The sequence below is a fragment of the Diadema setosum genome, chromosome 17 (assembly GCF_964275005.1).
Source record: "Diadema setosum chromosome 17, eeDiaSeto1, whole genome shotgun sequence".
Taxonomy (NCBI): Eukaryota; Metazoa; Echinodermata; class Echinoidea; order Diadematoida; family Diadematidae; genus Diadema; species Diadema setosum.
The window spans coordinates 981547-1001558 of record NC_092701.1 but is presented as its reverse complement, the minus strand read 5'-3'; the positions used below and the strand labels follow the sequence as shown (position 1 = coordinate 1001558).

General features: G+C 40.4%; 1 protein-coding gene across 1 annotated transcript in view; it reads left to right on the top strand.

Moving 5' to 3' along the window:
* Positions 1–20012, top strand: part of LOC140241087 (uncharacterized) — a 105874-nt gene that overhangs the window by 1166 nt on the left and 84696 nt on the right. Inside the window, exon 2 of the mRNA XM_072320853.1 lies at positions 626–937. Coding sequence (XP_072176954.1) covers positions 626–937 — 312 coding nt within the window. The remainder of the gene's footprint in view (positions 1–625; positions 938–20012) is intronic.

Genomic DNA, 20012 nt, shown 5'->3' with positions numbered 1-20012 from the left:
CAACCAAAGCAAGTAGTATACTTAAGCCTGAGTCTGGATACTCATAAAGGCTAAATAAAACACACATTCACACACACACACACACACACACACACACACACATCAACAACACCTTTCAGTCGGAACGTTATGTTTATATCAATGAGGGTGCAGCGATTCCATTCCCTGATGTTTGACTTGGTACCAGTCTGGCAGAAATACCTGCAGACACAGTGTTTTTGTCCATTACATCATTGCTGAACTTGTTATTGTGATACAAAGTTTCATTTGTAATTATGATATATGTTGTGATCACCCTGGTAAGAAGAGGGTAACTTTTTTATTCTTTTCACGCGTTTTCCGTCATTAATATATTTTTTTTTTTACTTCTAACATTATGATTTATGAATATAGACAAGAGAAGACTACAATGTGTATAGGAGATAAGTATAAAGTTTTCAGATAAGCACTCGACGTAGTGTTTCGTAACATAATCTCGGCTTCCAGTGATTGCAATTATCTGCCATTGCCACTTCGCTCAGATTACAAGGTAAAATGAATGGAATAACTATTGAAGAATATACATTATCCATTCATTTGCGGTGACACGCGTTCTTTACTCACACTTTCAATAAATGCTATCCAGCCTCAGTGATAGGCACTGCGCCCAACGGCCGGGGATGGAAAGGGGAGGACATCCGACTGCCATGTGTCATTCCGGAGGAGCCTTCCGCTGTGTACTGGGCCAAAGAGAGCGACTTGGATCAGCAACCGCCGACGATCAAGGCTGCTTTCTTCGACGGAAACTTTGAGAGCAGGGAGGGACGGTTCGACATCGACAGGAACTTCAGCCTCGTCGTCACCAGCTTGAAGGTTGTTGATGAGGGTCTCTATCACTGTGATGTGTTGCTGACGAATGTTGATGCCTTAAGGAATTCCACTTTCTTGACTGTTGACTGTAAGTAATGTATTGTTATTATAACATTCTTTGCAGAGGCATTGGTATTCAAGAGAAGTAGTTTTAAAAAGAATACCTGAATATAAAAACAACAAGTCCAAATTTGGTTAACGTGTTTGGAAACTCTTTACGAACTCACGCAAAGATTGCTAATCAGTCAAATTAATGTCGTACATTTAAGTTTGTATAGATACCATTCCACTAACTGACTAAACTAAAAACATTAGGAAATTATCAAATGATTTCTTTTTTTACTAAAAAACTTGGGTCCATATTCAGGTATTCAAATGAAAGATTTAAACCAAAAATTAGAACCGTGATCTGATGCTTACCGATTAAAGTAGTGTAGCCCGTCTATATGTCAAAAATTCGACCTTGATTTTTCCGAGAAAATGGGAAAAATGAGTGTAATAAATATAAAAATAGTATCGCTATGTATTTTGTTGAAAATCAAGTCACGTACTTTGGAGAGGTCAGAGAGCTTATAGTAATAATGTAGCCTTGAAAATAGGGAGGAGCGGGCAAATCAGACAGTGAGAAAAATGAAATTATGAATATATCGATAAATCTATAGTATTGATGCTGAGTTGATAAAAAATTTGTTTTGACGGGATAAAGCCCGTAGAGCTGCTGGAGGAACGAGAGCAATGTGATGAAGAAATGTGCGGGTACGAAGTGTGCACTGATGAGCGCCGGAAATATCAGACAGTGACCGACGGTCATAGCAGACAGCCAGTGAAACAGTATATCATGACTGGACGAAGTCTAAGCGAGTGAAACAGTATCGTCTACTGTGAAATGTGAGGGTAAGAAGTGTACTCTGATGACCGATGGGACATATCAGACAGCGACTGAATACAGAATATGACTGTCACGATAAATACGTAGTATTGAGGCAGAGTTGATAAACATTTGTTTTTGTGGGAGTATATAGGTATTGTGGACGTGCTCGCACTGACACGTTGAGAGTGACACGAGAGAACATGAATCGATATCTGAATGACATTTATTTCAATCCAGAACACGAAGCCAGTTTTGGCGGGGTAGAAGAATTGTACAAGTTCGTGCGAGAAGATGGCCGATATCGCTTAAGTAGGAAACAAATACGCAGATGTCTCCGCTAAAGATTCAAACGGACAAAGGCACTGAATTTACCAACAGAATATTTCAAACCTTCTTGAAAGAGAAAGACATTGAGATTTTACAACTGAAAACGAAACCAAGGCTAGTGTCGTCGAACGTTTTAACAGAACGTTGAAAGAAAAGATGTGGAAATATTTTACTCACTCCAACACGTTGAAGTATACCCGCATACTCCCGAAACTCCTCCGAGCCTACAATAATGCCCAGCACCGTTCGATCAAAACAAAACCTGTGCTCGTCACCAAGAAAAATGAAGGTTTCATCCGGCAGCGATTGTATGGTGATCAATCATGGGCATTACGTAAACAAAACAGACCTCGCTACGAAAAAGGTGAAAGAGTACGCATCAGTAAGATGAAACGAGCTTTTGAAAAGGGGTACCTCCCCAACTGGACAGAGGAAGTGTACACAGTGTCTGGTCGTAAACATCGTGATTTACCTGTCTATCATTTAACCGATGATAATAACGAACAATTGAAAGGTACATTTTACGAACCTGAATTGCAGAGGGTGCGTAAGGACAAGGCAGACATGTATAGGGTGGAAAAGATACTGAGACGGCGAAAGCGAGGGGGTAAAACTGAATATTTCGTGAAATTTCTAGGCTATCCAGAGACGTTTAATGCTTGGGTAGATAACATCGATAAAACCTATCGCAATTGAGGGAGGGCATCGTTTTGACGAAAGAATCAGTATGGAAGGCGAGGAACAATTTTACGTGACTCTACCCAGTAATAGTTCGCTCGATTATTTTCCGGATAATACAGTCACCAGTTTTAAGACTAAATTGGCCGCGCCGCTCATATTTCACGCGCAGTGGGAGGTGGCATTGGTGGAAATAATTTATCCCTATTCTTGGTATAACGTGAATATTACGAACAACACATTTCAATTTCTACTGTCCGAAGAGGTGGTCAGTCATTGTGTTATACCTGAAGGACATTACAAAGATATAGGTAGTATATGCGAGGCAGTGACAGCTGCTCTACCTGAACGATTTCGTAACAACTTCACTGTACAACGCGATTCGAGCTCGGGCAAAGTTATTTTTGATTTCGATCAAGTCAGCGCCATACAGTTAAGTGAGGGATTAGGTTACCTGTTGGGTTTTCCCCGCGGCATCATTCGCGGTCACGCACAGGCGCCTTTTTCTCCGAACGTGAATGGAGGGATCAATACACTTTGTCTGTATACGGACGTGATTTGCAATCAGCCCGTGGGTGACATCAGTGCCCCTCTCCTGAGAATTGTTCCCGTTCCCCACAGAAGGGCCGGTGAGATCGTCACGTTTACTTACCAAACCCCTCACTATCTGCCCGTAAAATCAAAATACATAGACACTATACAAGTTGATATAAGAAGTGACTTTGGGGAAAAAGTGCCATTTCAGTCCGGAAAGTTGGTAATTAAACTCCATTTTAGAGCTTGTCGTTATCTACATTAACGGTGTAATGCCGCCCCATCGAGAACAAGTGTGGTCTCATCCCCAGTATGGGAGTGGATCTCTGCCCTATTTTCGAGGGGCGAGAGTGCAACGGGGATATGGGCTGGGAAGTATGCTTAAAGGTATCTGGAAATCGGTCGTACCACTCCTGAAAGCTGGTACAAAGTACTTGGGGAAAAGAGCGTTGCAAACAGGTGTTAATGTAGCTCAAGATGTCATGGCGGGAAAAAGTTTGAAAATTGCTTCAGCCGCACAAGCGAAAAAAAAAAATAAACGTCGATTGGTCGAGAGTATGAACGCACCTCCTGTGAAAAGAAAGACGAAGAAGAAGAATGACAAGAAAGTGAATAAAAAGACCAGACGTAAGAAGAAGGCATTCATTTACACTGGCTCTCGACCGGTGAAAAGAAGCAACGATATTTTTGATCGGTCCTGATCACTCTATTGCTATTTTTAACCGAAGACAGAGAGTGAGAGCTAAAGTTGAGGGCATAATGGAAAAGCTACACAAGTTATCGTGCGACTGTTCTAAATCTGAAATTGACCTGTTCAGCATCCCCCCGACTCAGACGACCATAGAGCAAGGAAAATGGGTCGAGTTCTTCCCTGTGACGAGCATAGCCGATGCCACGCCCATACAATTCATCTGCAAAGTTCGCCGGAAGAGTATACCGATCTTTCTCAAACGCTGCTACATCTCAAGGCGAAAGTTGTTAATGCGGATGGTACCGCCCTCACCGATGAATCCTCTGTAGCACCAGTCAATCTTTTTCTACATTCGCTCTTCAGCGAGGTAGATGTGATGTTCAACGATACACTCATCACCCCTTCCACGAACACCTATCCTTATAGAGCTATGTTCGAAAATCTTCTCACCTACGGTCGTGATGCAAAATTGTCGCAGCTAACTTCGTCCTTGTTTTACAAAGACACGGCGGGATATATGGAAATCAATGACCCTCTGGCCTCGAGTAATACCAACGAAGGGCTGAATAAACGCCATGAGTTTACCAAATTGTCTAAAACGGTAGACATGGTAGGAAGGCTACACGTGGATGCATCGTTCCAAGATCGGTTGATTATGGGAGGGGTGGACATTAAATTCAAACTTCATCGCAGCAAGAACGCATTTAGTCTCATGTCGTCTACCCCTGAAGCAAGCTACAAAGTCAAAATCACCGAAGCCAGTCTCTTGGTAAGACGCGTGAAATTGAGCCCGACCACATCGCTACTGCACGCTAAAACATTGGAAACGGAAACGGCAAAGTATCCCATCAGACGAGTCGTGACAACGTCTTTTTCTATTCCCAAAGGACAGTTGTCTTTTACCCGAGAGAGCCTGGTTATAGGACAGATTCCCAAGCGAATGGTGATTGGTTGTGTCAGTAACACGGCTTACAATGGATCTTACGCCAGAAATCCCTTAAATTTTCATCATTATGACCTGAATTACATAGCGTTGTATGCTAATTCAGAACAAGTACCGTGGAAACCGCTCCGTCCTCAGTTTACTGGATCTTCCCCCAATTACATCTTGGCCTATCAGACTCTGTTTTCTGGTACCAATAGTATGTTTCACGACAAGGGAAATCATATCACTAGAGACGACTACGGAAAGGGATACGCCAGGGATACGCCCTCTACGCCTTTGATTTGACCCCAGATCTGTCGACCGACGATTACTTTCAACCCAAGACTTCCGGATCAGTTCGACTGGAATTGACTTTCGCTTCTCCCCTGTCCGAAACTGTGAATGTCGTCGTTTATTCCGAATTTGAATCTATCTTAGAAGTTGATCGTAATCGTAATGTCACTCTCGACTATGGTAATTAGATATCTGTCGAGATGAACACGCGTGAACTCTTGGGAGTTGTTCAGAAAGAACCAAAACTAAACGGGACTTTTGTTGGTGTATTTCCCGCCGATAAATTACCAGTTTTAGCAACGAGAAGAAGAAGGAATGGAAGAAAAAGAAGAAGAGAGGCTGAGAAAAAAAAAAAAAAAAACCGTGTCATTGATTGCGAATGTAGATGGTCACAGAGAAATAGGTTCTCATTGGATTGCTATTTACATCGACAGTAGAGGGCGTGGTGAATTTTTTGATTCATATGGTAGACACCCTACTTTATGTTCGCCCTACTTTACCAAGTTTTTGAATGCCAATGCCGATGTGTGGACGTACAATAGAAAATCGCTACAATCCAGCTGGTCTACAGTGTGCGGGCAGTACTGTCTTTATTATCTTATACGTAGAGCCAGAGGTGATTCGATGAGTAGCATTTTGTCTGAATTTAATTCTCGCACACGGGGGCAGAATGATCAGAGAGTGTACCATTACATCAACAATCATTTACACTCTCCGCCACCACTGGTAGATGCGAATTTTCTGTACAATCAAATAGCAAAGTCGTGGATGTTGAAATAGATGCTATGCTATGAAAGATATGCTGGTTCTAACGTGGTACGTCGAAGCATGCCGTAGTAATTAGGTGTCTGACTATACTGTTACATAACAACCTGTCGAAGCGTGTTGTCTTTGGTACCCTCATAAGTACCGCGATGCTGTTCATATGTTCGTAGTTTGTACGTATAAGATATAGCTCTCTCTCTCTCTCTCTCTCTCTCTCCCTGTGTCGTCTTGTACACTGTAATGATTACTGTCGTGACGTGACTTGATCCTATTTAACTGTCCGTGATATAGTAACTTGCATTCTGTTAGCAATGACACACGCGTGTAGAATAATGTCATTGTCTGATATGAAGGTATCAGTAAGAAGTATATTCGTAGAATATAAATCGTACTGTCTTGTCAAGAAAATAAAATCTCAAATACACACACACACACACACACACACACGTAGGTATATTACGCTATGTATCTTCTGATTATATTACTAAGATTCTTATGTACATAGGTGCCATAAAGTCAGGCGTAGATATTGTATGCTCAAAATGTATGATGTATAGCTCTGTCTCTTTGATAGTTGATATTATTAAGAATTACGGCGTGAATGTTATAACCTGAAGACTATTTGTATAGTTATTTTTTATCTTATAGAGTTTATGGTGTTGCATGTTAAAATTAATATATTATATATATATATATATATATATATATATATATAGTAAATGTACATTTTTGTACGCTATAATGTATTAACCTAACCAAATCAGCACACACACACACACACGCACACACAACTTCACATAAGCTACACGTTTATAATGTATTAGTCTAACCGTATTAATCAACACACACTAACACACACACACACACACACACGCAAACATGCAAAACCTCGGTTGTGGGAATTATTCCAGCTTAGTCTATAAGATTATAGAATGTGTAGCATAGACTCGGACAAGAATGATACAGTTGCAAAGTTCTATACGCTGTACATGGTAGATTTATTGTCTGTACATGTTTGACTATAATACACGATTGTGGTCTCAATAAATAAATGAAGCGTTTACAATTCATATACATTTGTCTTCATGTTGCTTGAATTCACGTGTACACGTCTTACGTAGAAGTTCGTTATGTATTGTAACATACAGTGAATGCATAAAGTATGATTATGATAATCATTGCCAACGTCATTTCACAGTACCATCGGGTAGGCTGAAGAAAAAAAAAAGAAATCAGTCGTCTTCACATAAAAACTTGACGATCGTACACAAGTGTCATAAAAGTCAATAGGTACCGTTGTACTCTCGTTAAATCGTTTCGATGCATGTAAGGCATCAATTGTAATCTATCCTATAGCAAAACATTACACCTAACAATACACGGCGAAGGAGCATAAAAACGTTGCGATACATGTATGGTATCAATATGTGTGACCTACCATGGCCATTCGTTTCCTCTTATTCTACCGAGACACAGTAGGGTTAAGACGAGAAAGATAATATAAAAATGATATAACACAATACACATTCAACAATTGTCTTGATGTATCAACGTATTCAGTAACATTAGCTTAGACATTTATCGTCAAGAAAAATACTATACTATTCATTATCATAAACACATTTCTCTCAAATCTCAATGCATTAGGTCACAATAATTCAGAGACTTTCCCACTTGAAAGGTAGAGTTCTCTTCTTTTTTTTCTTTGCACGTGTAGTCATCATTATCATTGAGCTTGCGCTCTTAGACCCTTCCTTAGTAACCCTCTTGTCTACAGACGTAGGTATGAACCCTTTAATTTTCATATCGTGCATTGCGTTGCGTCGTGCCGTATTGACAATAAGTGATTCGGGCGTATTGGTATTGATCAGAATTTTAAGAAATTCTTTCCAACCCGCTGGTTCGTGCGTATTGCGTACCCTCATGACATCGTATATTAGATCTACTACATTTGAGCCTGGTACAATGGAATCACCAACGATCAACTCTCTATTTGTATTCAGCCAGTCGGTGCTGTCTTTCTTTTGCAGTAAATGATCTAATAACAAACTCCCTCGATGTTTTACCGAGGGGGGTAAAATCTTTCACACATCCTCCTTCAAGGTAGCGTATTGATGGTCAGACAATTTGTCGGACTGTGCTTTTGTAGATGTCGGATCATGGGTATCTGCGTGTCGCTCTCCTAAGAGCACTTCGATCGGCTTCTTCCGACTGTTTTGCTTTTGCAATTGCAAGTATCTATACAAGATGTCATTGTATCTTTGCAATTTTTCTCTATCCGATAAGGCGTGATTTTCTAGCACATCACGAATAGACTCGTCCAACATAGACAGAGCTTTACCCGTGGGTGTTTCACGCTGTGGAGATACTTTTTGCAAAGAACTAGCAAAATCGTGAGGCACCAATACCATTTTCTTGGTGTTTTGCATACTACTACTACTACTATTAGCCATGACAAGTACCAACAAGTTTGACAAAGAGAATCGATTCTGACAATCATACACTCGTTCGACACCTTAAACTTAATCTATTAGTATCACTTTGATTAGAAAATACATCATTTTAATAACATTGACAAAATAGGTCCCAGCAGAGATGTGAGAAAGCCTCCTCTCTGGACTAACATTGATTTTCGAGCTTTATAATCATTGCGTTTGTTACCTACGAAGCGCAGCTCTTTCTTGTGCCGCGATAATGCCTTCTTCTGACTCTTAGTTAATTGAACGTTACCTTTTAAGCAGTTTGCGCAACATTCGGATAGACATAAAATGAGATGTTTGTTGGCGTATTCTAAAAGAACCTTTCTCTGTTTAGAATTACATTTATTCAAGACTTGCAGCTCCGGCAAGTGGTTCTTTAATCTGCGAGACATATTGAAAGAGTGACGCAAAAATGCTACAAACGTCTATTTTATGGCTACCTGCCAGTCACTATCAACCACCACGTATTATCGTGATGCACAAAAGAGAATAATTCTCTGATCTTACGTTTTACAAACGTACACAACGGTCAAATCGGGAGGAAATATCTTACTACGTAATCTATACTCTTCCTGCGTTTCGGGCTTTAGATCAATCAACAAATATCCATAAGGATAACGAGTGGCATCTTGGTACGCTTCTTGCAAGTATTTGCCACGCCCCGGGTATAGTTGTTTACCTAGATGAGCAATTTGCAATTTATCTCTGGGGTTCTTAAACACAATCAGATAATGACTGTTTAAACTGATGGTTCTGAGTTCTTTGGCCTGGTGAAAAGGATTTTGTACTATGAATATGACGGAGAGGTTGCGATGATGAGAACCGCGAGTGAACAAATTGGTGATTCGCGCGTCATTACCGCATTCCGACATTAAATCATCTATGATAATAAGATTACAAAATGTTGGATCTATCAGCTCGTCCAGATTGCTCGGTATGCCTTCTATTAACTGTACAAAAGGCATTTCTCGCATCATCTCTTCGTAAGCTTTTTGATAAACCCCGTAACACCATATGTGACCGTGCACCTCAAAACGAACATAAAGTCGCACACACTGATTTTGCGTGAGGACTGAAAATAAGTGAAATGGGTCAACCTAGCCGAACTTGACTTTTTCATATTTCCTGAAAGAGCGGGTCTTCTTTTACATTATGCTAAAATTTGGTATCATAAAACGGGCAGGAAAGTGTGTTTTTTGAACAGTTTATCTCGAACAATTTTGGTAGAAGAGTGTGATTAGGTGTGTCTTTGGAATCCCTTTTTCATTTCCTAAAAACCTTGTCCACACTCTTCACTTTTAACTCTAATAACTTTTGAAAGGATAGTGCTACTGCTTTGAAAGTTGGCATTAATTATGGACAGAATGTGTTAATAAGGCATGCTTAATTTCAGTTTAATCGGATAATCCTTTCATTCTTGTTACTCTGGTGGTTTACTTCCTGTTTTTTGTCCCATTCATCGCACATCCAGCACGGTTTGGTAAAGATTAAGCGCTTGAATAGGCACTGTACTTCAGAGCCTCTTTTCTCAGTTCACATTTTTCCTGAGTTTGTGCTTTCTTTCCAATATTTAGATAGGTTAGGAGAGTCCATTTGCTTTGAGTTATGCATCATTTTAAAGCTTAAAGTCTGCTCTTTCAGAATATGGTCTTAACTGAAAATTCATGTCTGGCGACGTTTTGTTTGTTTTGAGGTGCAGGGTCACATATTATCTTTTCTGAAGGCGGATCGATCATCTCGCGGTGAGAGTTTAGAATTTTCCGGACAAATACTGTCTTACCACTCCCCGTGGGTCCTGCCACTATGCAGGTAAATGGATGAATGAATTTTAACGACAAGACGATGACAGTGTTTTTTTTCCCCTCTTCTTTCGAGAAATCGCGTCTGAACTAACTCGGTTTAGTGTCATCGCAGTCTATTTTATACTCTGATGAGATGGACATTATTTAGTGTTGCGTCTTAATAGCTAAACCAAAATGCTCGATGCGTTGAAAAAGAATTAACGTAAAGGCTTAAAGAGGTCAGTATCTGGAATTACACCATTTTGGAGGAGTTTTAAGATTTTTTCTTCCGAATGATAAGTTAAACTAAAGGTGACTACAAAAAGAAGGGTTAGGAAAGCAGATAGAAAAACTGATTTCCAAGGCATATTTCGCTTCACTGTCAAAATGTCACGTTCCGTGAGTTCTACCGGATACTCCACTTCCCCTATTACCTCCTCCTCCCCCTCGTTCACCCGTGCGCGAGAATCAGACACGTTCATCATTCTTGAGAGGCATACGCCGAAATGGCCTTTCTTGTTGTTAAGAGGTATGATTTATATTATTCGTGGGGAACCCATCCGTATGGCACGGTAAACAGGTTATCTTGAATGACTCTCTTGTAAACAATGCGGTAGTCTTTGCTGAGTGGTTTAGACAAAATGCGCTGTCTTTTGATATCTCTCGTGATGTGATGATTATCGGTGACCGTTACTTTGTAAGTTTCTTTGGTATTCAATTTTTTCACCATGCGATTCAAGACATCGTAATTCAGGACTTGGGAATTTTTGTAATTTAGAGTGATCCCTCTGATTTTGCACACAGTACTACCATCGTTCAATTGATAAGCGTAAGATTTTGGCCCCCTGCCACAAAAGTCACAATATAACGACCATCCAATTCATCAGTAAGATCACCGAGGTAATCTCCCAAGGGAGGCGACCATTCGTCGGGAATATGACCTCTTTCGACATAAATGATGCTATCCGTGTCATAATAGAGCACCCTATCTCCTAGACGATCTAAGATATGAAACAACTTAAGCCTGGCCTGAGCGGAAGCGAAGGCAGCTATGACCACATTAGATTGTTTAGATAGTTCCTCAAATTCCTCCGCCACTTGCCATCTTATTTCTACCAATTCGTCAGAAACGAAGTTTAAATCTAATATTTGCTTGTCACCCGCTGTGAGAAACTCGTATAATACTGCAGGATCCTGAGTTATCTCTATTTTGGTCAAGTTATTTCTCATACCCCACCTACCCCAAAATGAACATAATTGTAATTTCGCCAGCGCACGCATGCCTTCATTTCTCTTGATGTTTTCTTTATCTAACGCTATACCTTCGTGACGAAGATAATCCGCGATATATTTATCTCGATCGGCTTCTGACTTACACCAATCTGGCCACCCCGAGGACTCCTGTTTAATTTTCAAAAATTGATCTACGTAATACCTGAATAAACCAGTTTTTGATTCATCGCATTGCTTCCCAACCCAAACCTCTCTTTCTTCTTCTCCCTCCTCCTCCTCCTCCTCGCATTTCTGATATTGCGTTCTACGGGGGAAATGCCAGACAGATTCGATCGAGCTAACTTCATAACCCTTTCTTATGGCTTCATTCAGTTCGATAGAAACCCAAGTACCGTGTAACATCCTCTCTTCGTCAGAATGTTGGCAGGTTTGCTGATTGTAATCTCCAGCGCACGTTCTACACAATGGAAACATTAATTTACCATTGATCTTACTAGGTAGAACAGGATGAAAGAGGTCAGTTGGAGGTAGTATTTTACATCGGATAAGACCAAAATAGTTGGAAACAGGTTTGAAATTGCTCGAAATTACCTCGGGATGTCCTAAGGGGTATATACACCATACTTATTAACCCATGGATATAGAGAGGTGAAGTCCACATACTTGATTTTTTTCGTGTTCGTTGCAATCGTACAAGTAGCATTGCTTCTACCTCCCGTGAAAGCCTCTCTTGGGTCAAGTGGTACATAGTCATCGATACCGGACAGTGTTTTGATGTAGGGCGGTACCTGATTTTCGTCTTTCATTCTCTGCCAATCGCATTCCCACATGGTGACCACTTGATACTCCTTCATAATTTGTACAATGTACGCTTCTCTAGCCAGAGTGTCTAGAAATAATTCACCCATAATCCTATCTTCATAATCTGGACTAGGCGTATCAAATTGGTAACACTTGGGACATCCATGATATTTGCACCCGTAGAACTCATAGATAGTTTTGTTGCTTTCGCAAAAACCATCTACCCTGTATCTACCTACCGTTACCTCCCCTTCATTCCTCGCATGACGTATGTATGCATTCTCTTTCTCACTCATGTAAGTTAGCCATTCTATTGAGACTTTAGAGTGCTTGTAACGGAGATTATAGCCTTTAGGGGGAAGAACAGCAATGGTATTCTCGTTGAGAAAATTTCTCCTGTACACAAAGTGGCAGGCCGAGGAAATGGTGATGCTTTTCTCAAAGGGGATGACACCGTTGGTAGCTTGAAAAAATAGGTCCTGAAAGCGCATACAACATTTGCGCAGGATGTCGACATCGCTGACGCAATATGCATGTAATTGTTCTGCCATGATAAATCCCTTGTTCTTGGATTTCTCGCTCTCGTACCATTTCAAAAATTCTTGCCTTTTGGCGCAAGACATACAGTCGGGACCATAATATTTGACATCGGGTAGGGGACCCGTGTACGCCTGGTTTTTGGTCGGGTTAAAAAAGTGAGGAAAGTATCCCTTTTGCAATTCTTCAATACCGAAAGTTTTGGGCATGGTCGCCAGAGGCATTGGTAAGAAATTGAGGGAGTCGATGATCTTGATGTCATTCAAGGAGATATCAATGCTCATGATCTTTGCACCGCTCAAAATCATCTTGGGAATGATGCAATTGCGATAGAGATAATCAAGAACAAACATCCCATCATACCCTTTCATATTGTGGGCCACTGCTATGACGTTGGAATGCTCGTCTATCAACCATTTACAAAAATCATCGCCAGTCGTGGGTCCTTTGAAAATGAATTGTCTCTTTTCTCCACAATGCGTACAAGGAGTATCGATAGCTTGGTCACGACATTCAAAACAGGTAATTTGGGCCACGCAGTAATTGGGCACGTGTATCCCGCTCTCTTGAGTGCACTCGAAATCAAAAAAAAAAAAATATAACTTTTTTGTTTATTTTTCTCGAGGGGTTCGGGTGAGACATAACACTGATGATTGAACGGAAAAAAGCCTTGACAGTGTTTGCAAAATTTCTTGCTACAGTCATGCTCGCGCTTGTGTTTTTTTAAGAGTTCCACGCTGACATTTCTGTCACACGTCACGCACCTGTACATGGTCTCGCACACTTTATTTTCGACATGATTTCTCAAACAAGTAGCGTTCTTCAATCTACGATTACATTTGTGACATTCTACATATTCGTCCGCTCGGCTAACTGCGGGACAAGTCGAACCGTAACACAATTTGCAAATGCGTTGGCAAGAGTGTTCGCGCCTGTGATCGTAGCCTTTCATACACTTCTCGCAATAGTAGCTTTTGTTCAAAAAGGCTTTCATGGAGGTGATTAAATCATAGTGATTGTCTGTCTGCAGAAGAAAAATCGTATGATCTCTATCTTCGGGACCAATATAGGTGATGTAGTTACAGGCTCTTCTGGAAACAACCACTACTCTGTAATTGGTCATCATGGGAGTTTGTTCGAAACGTTTAATTTCAGGAATACCACACAACTGTTCGATGGGTATACCAGCAGCTTCGTGCAACTGTCTAGCCATTTGTCTCTGTAAGCTAGTACCGAGTTGAATAGATCGCTTTTGGGGGTGATTTTCAATTTTGGTTATCATGGTCACGATCGCTCTTGCATAACACATTCTATCATTGTCAGTATTATTAATGCGCAACACACATCGCATGGTTTTCAGTAATTCATCGTAATCTGAACATTTTCTCCTATTCCTCTTACCACCTACTGGCATTTCCATATGTATCACGTTGAAAGCTACCGTTTCGTCCAAGGTTATTTCTTCGTGGGACTGTAAGGTTGCCTCTAACTTTTGCATGAACACATCGTGACTTAGTTGATCTTTTCTCACAAAAGGAAGACTTACGGGCTTGTCTAACTTGGGAGTATTAAAAACGAGTCGAATCATGTCGTCATCACTAGCATCTCTTATCATATCATCTACTATACGTTGAAACAAACTACTGGCACGCGGCAAGGCATCTATCAGTGGCGTCAGTTCGTTATGGGTAGGAAAAGAGACGGTGTAATCAACAACATTGGCTTTAAATTTCTTATTGGTTCTTTGACTCACTCGTCGAAGAAAGTATGAGGGAGATGGCGACTCGTGAGAAGTGCTGGGTGTATCTGCTTCCTCCTCCTCCTCCTCCTTCTCCTCCTGCTGTTGCTCTTCGTGCTCCTCCTCCTCCTTTTCCTCCTCCTCCGCGGTGGTGTTGGTGCCGCCTTGCTGGGCAGAAGCAGCGGAGATGTCAGGTAGTGGTGGTTGGGTGGAAAGCGGTGGAAAATGTGTTTGGCTGTTCCGGGGGCCGGCTTCGGTCGCTAGGGGTGATGTGAGTTGTGATGGTGATGGTGGTGGTGGTGTTGGTGGCAGACGTTGGTCTATATGTGAAGGTAAAAAAGAAGGAAAAAAAATAAAGATAAGAAAAAAAAAATAGAGAATGGCTGACAAAACACAAAGACACAGACACAAACACGCAAGAAACCATACCCTTCTTGTAGGGATGAATGAACGTATGACACTTACCCTGTTATTGTTCATATTCCATTAACAATGCATTCAAATCGTCAAGCGAATTGCATATTGTCAGTCTCTCGTTAAATGTATTGGAATCCATGCTGCTAGAATGATAATGATGATACGTCAGACCGCGAACTGTCAATTTATATTCGAGTGAACATGCAAGGCACAAAAATAGGAAAAAACAAAGGTAAGGGTATACTCACGTGGTGTGTGATGAAGAAGAGTTACCAAATGTAGTCCTCCTCATCTGGGATCTGAATTGTCATGAGGAGCTCTAAGGGGATGATGATGTCCCCATCCCCATTCCTGGCTAGTCCTTCCAGTGCCGGAATATTAACACTGGAAAGGAGGGAAAAAGCCATAGTCCCCTCGGGGATATGGCCTGGATCATTTTTTTTTTTATTTTTTTTTTTTTTTGGGGGGGGGGGTGGGTTTTTCTCCCCTGCTGAGGTGAAGGTGGTGGCGGCGGTGGCGGTGGCGGTGGTGATGGTGGTGGAGCGACGAGCTCCGTCACTGGTTTGATTGTTGTCCATTTTTTTTTTGTTGAAAGGTTGTACTCCATTTCTCGCAAAATTATGTTAATACTGGTCAGAGCAAGGGGCGATATGTACAATGATTATGGTACTAGCTTCTTACATCCTATTGCGTAAGCTTTTTTTTTAGGATGTTTTTTTTTAATGGAAGGAAAAGGAGACATTCGCCGATCATCTTACTATAGTACACTTATTTTTAAAACTTGTTTGTTCACTCTGAGACGTTTGAACTTTGTATTTCGAAGAAGCAAAGGGCGAGGTCCATGGGCTATCGTACTTTACAATTTTTTTGAGGGCTGTGTTTTTCAAGAAAGACAAAGAGACATCCGCCGGTCACCTTACTGTAATACCCTTATTTTTAAAACTTGTTTGTGCACTCTGAGACGTTTGAACTTTGTATTTCGAAGAAGCAAAGGGCGATGTCCCTGGGCTATCGTACTTTACAATTTTTCAGGGTTGTGTGTGAGTGTGTGTGTGTGTAATAGGATCGCACACCAGAACCCTTTTGGATTATTAGTTAAATGTATCACACTGAACACTCGTACATGCAAGCAATATATATGTGTATATATATGTGTATATATATATATATATATATATATATATTAGTTAAATCACACTGAACACTCGTACATGTAAGCAATATGTATCAGTACAATTTCTAACGAGCCATGAAAACTCATTCTCTACCTCCCCTCCTTTCTCTCTCTCTCTCTCTCTCTCTATCAACCATTATTTGTGTGTGTGTGTGTGTGTGTGTGTGTGTGTAATAGGGTCTCACACAAGATTTCTTTTGCATAGTTAGTTGAACGTATCACACTGTACACTCGTACATACAAACATATATATATATATATATATATATATATATATATATATTCAATGTATATTGTATATATCAGTGCAATTTCTAAGGAACCACAAAATCTCATTCTCTACCTCCCCTCCTCTCTCTCTCTCTCTCTCTCTCCCTCTCTCTCTTTCTTTCTTTCAACCTTTAATGTGACGAGAAAATACTAACAGTATGACACGTCGAGACTGTAGTTCTTCTTCATATTCGATCCCAATTGGATTGCTCGGCTTCAATTTTAATGCGTTATTGACAGATCAGATAAGCAATTGAATTATTGTTGTTATTCAATGCATAGTACATCGCGATAATGTAACATTATCATACACTCGTGCCAAAAGTGACTAGCAGTGTAACTTTATGTATTGCGATAGTTCTTCCACCACCTCTGGTGTACGCAAGTAAAAGTGATAAAACTCCACAGCCTCGCACAGGACTATCAAACGTTCATCCTCCCACAAATTGTCCATGTCGTACATGGCGTCCAAGTTCTCTATGAACTCCGACTCCGTCAGTTGCGATATTGCTGAATCCATGTATGTGTCTATCTTCGCTTCCCAGTCTTACCAAAGACACTCATGGTGTTTCTGACTAGGATGATTCGTTTGACAACCGTAGCATTTCTCCAGTACAAGTTCGTTGATCTTTTTCATGATCACTTTGTTGGCTGTGATGAAAGGTCCGGCATAGGTCGTACGGGTGATGCAGTGGATATCGCTGGGAATATCAGTCAGGTTTGATCTCTCCCTCCTTTTCTCACCGTCCTGATCTGTCCCCATCTCCTTCTCGTCCTTTCCGCTCGTCTCACTGGCCCTCTTCGATGTCACCATCTCCCGAATCTCATCTACCGACACGTGTTTGGCAGCGGGCAATGGTTTTATGCTTCTCATTTCCTTGTGGTGGGTAAGTTCAGCTTTGACCTATCGAAAAAAATTATTATTACTGTTATTATTATTATTCGCAGTAGCAGCAGTGATAGCGGATATTCATTCTATAGGGGGTGGGTAAAAATAGAAGCTCGAGTTCTGTTAGACCATTAATGATAATAATTGGGACCTTGCCAAGAAGTGCTGCGAGAATATGGATGGGAGTTGCTGTTCTCCCTCTTCTTCTTCTGTTGTTGTAGTTGTTGCTCTTTGGCCTCTTTTTGCAACTGGTTAATCGTACGCGAAATCGTAGACATTTCATCGCGCATCTTTTCCCACTGCTCCACAGTGAAGTTAATACCCCTCAAAGCCGCGCACTTCTTGCCAAGATGATTTTGATAATAATCGCGAATGTTCACGTAGACAGTGCCTTGATAAATTTTCACTACAACAAAGCGTTTTGAACCCAAGTGAAAGGGAATGGCTCCTTCCTCGAAAGTAAATGGTGACGTCGTTGACTTTCCAGCATATCAACTCGTGGAGGAATTCTACAAAAAAAAAAAAAAACATAATGAAAAAATAACGGTAATGAAACGAATACAAATAACTAAAAAAGAACGGAAACGTAGATTCATAATAATGCAGTATGTCCCTACGACACTGTAATTAAGTGATAGACGTGATAAACTATACTTAATTTGTATTTTAATTTTGTGACAATCAACTTTTCTAAAATCATCTATGTTAGACATATCCATCGAAAAAAAAAAACACGATAATGTACTCACCATTGATGCCGAACTGTCACCGTCCTCATTTCGTCCCTTGGAAACACCAACAACATCACCCTCATCATTCACATAGGCACTGGCATCAGAATAACTGTAAGAGGCCATTTTCTCAGTTAACTCAAACTGCTACACGTTCAAGACAAAGATCGCAATACTGATTTTACCTGTAGAATGATCGATGTTGTTCATGTTCACTCTTTATAAATGTATCAGAGCTCATCACAATCGGCTTATTTTGCATTGTTTTCCTCTATTTTTAACAGCTTCGAGGTTATATTTTTACCATAAGTTTTCTGACCTCAGCAGTGCACTTTTCGCTCACTCTTGCATATTGATTAGCCCTCTTCTATCAGACAACTCCTTCCTCTTCGAGGACATATTTTTACTATCGGTTTTCTGACCTCATCGGAGTATTTTTCGCTCACTCTTCTATCAAACATCTCCTTTCTCTCCTATTGTACCATTACGTCCTCTTCAATGTCATATTTTTACTCTCAGTTTTCTGACCTCATCAGAGTACACTTCGTACCCTCACAGTTATTGCTTTTCAAAACAAATGTTTATTAACTCTGCCTCCATACTACGTGTTTATCGTGACAGTCATATTCTGTATTCACTCGCTGTCTGATATGCCCGTCCGTCATCAGAGTACCCTTCTTACCCTCACATTTTACAGTAGACGATACTGTTTCACTCGCTTAGACTTCGTCCAGTCATGATATACTGTTTCACTCTCTGTCTGCTATGACCGTCGGTCACTGTCTGATATGTCCGGCGCTCATCAGTGTACACTTCGTACCCGCACATTTCTTCATCACATTGCTCTCGTTCCTCCAGCAGCTCTACGGGCTTTATCCCGTCAAAACAAATTTTTTATCAACTCAGCATCAATACTATAGATTTATCGATACATTCATAATTTTATCTTTCTCACTGTCTGATTTGCCCGCTCCTCCCTATTTTCAAGGCTACATTATTACTATAAGCTCTCTGACCTCTCCAAAGTACGTGACCTGATTTTCAATAAAATACATAGCGATACTATTTTTATATTTATTACACTCATTTTTTCCCATTTTCTCGGAAAAAATCAAGGTCGAATTTTTGACATATAGACGGGCTACACTACTGATTAAATTTCAACAAAGATACCCTCGACCTCCCCTCCCAAAACCATCTCACTCTTTTCCGTCTGAACAATGAATTGTGAGTATTTAGGCTAGACATCTGGGCAGTGAAATGATTTAAGTGAAAATCAGTTATGCACTGCTTACTGTGGAAATTCCCTATTCGGAATTAAGGTTGGTAAATATTTTCCTAATGGAAGGGAGCTGGTCAGAGAAAGAGGTGATCGGTGTGTAAATTTCATGAACCAATGATAGAACTTTCGTCTCATGCGGAGTAGGTGATGTTCTTTAGGGAAAACGCAAATGTGCTTCATGTTTGCTGTCTCGTTTTTCTGTCCTCTCGATCGACAATGGAGGGCATGAATGACTGATGCAGTCCTCAAAGCAGAAACGAAATTCAATACATAAGAATGACACTAAGTACATATTTTCTTTGCCAGCAATTTATTCTACATCATAGTGATAACTGCAACACACACACACAATATCATGTTACATCGAAGAGAACAATCGCACGCCATGTGTCGGGTGTAGGTCGAGAAAACCAGATTCAGGATTTTGTCAGTTCGATGTCCAATAAAGAGTACAAGGCTGTTAAAGGGATGCTACAGTTCTGCGTGAGATCAGGATTCATTTTTTTTTTTTTTTTACTTTTTGGGAGATGAAATTTTAAAGAGGATACAATAATTAAAAGGAATTTAAATTCTAGTTGTGACACGCCTTTTGTGAGGATGACTTTATTTTGCTATGTTCTCGGCTCAGCAATTCAAAAATTTAATTCCTCTTATAATTTACATGCTAGTTAATATTTAATATTTTTAATTAAGATTGATTGATTGATTGACTGAATTTATTGCCACTTCATGGGGTGGAACATCC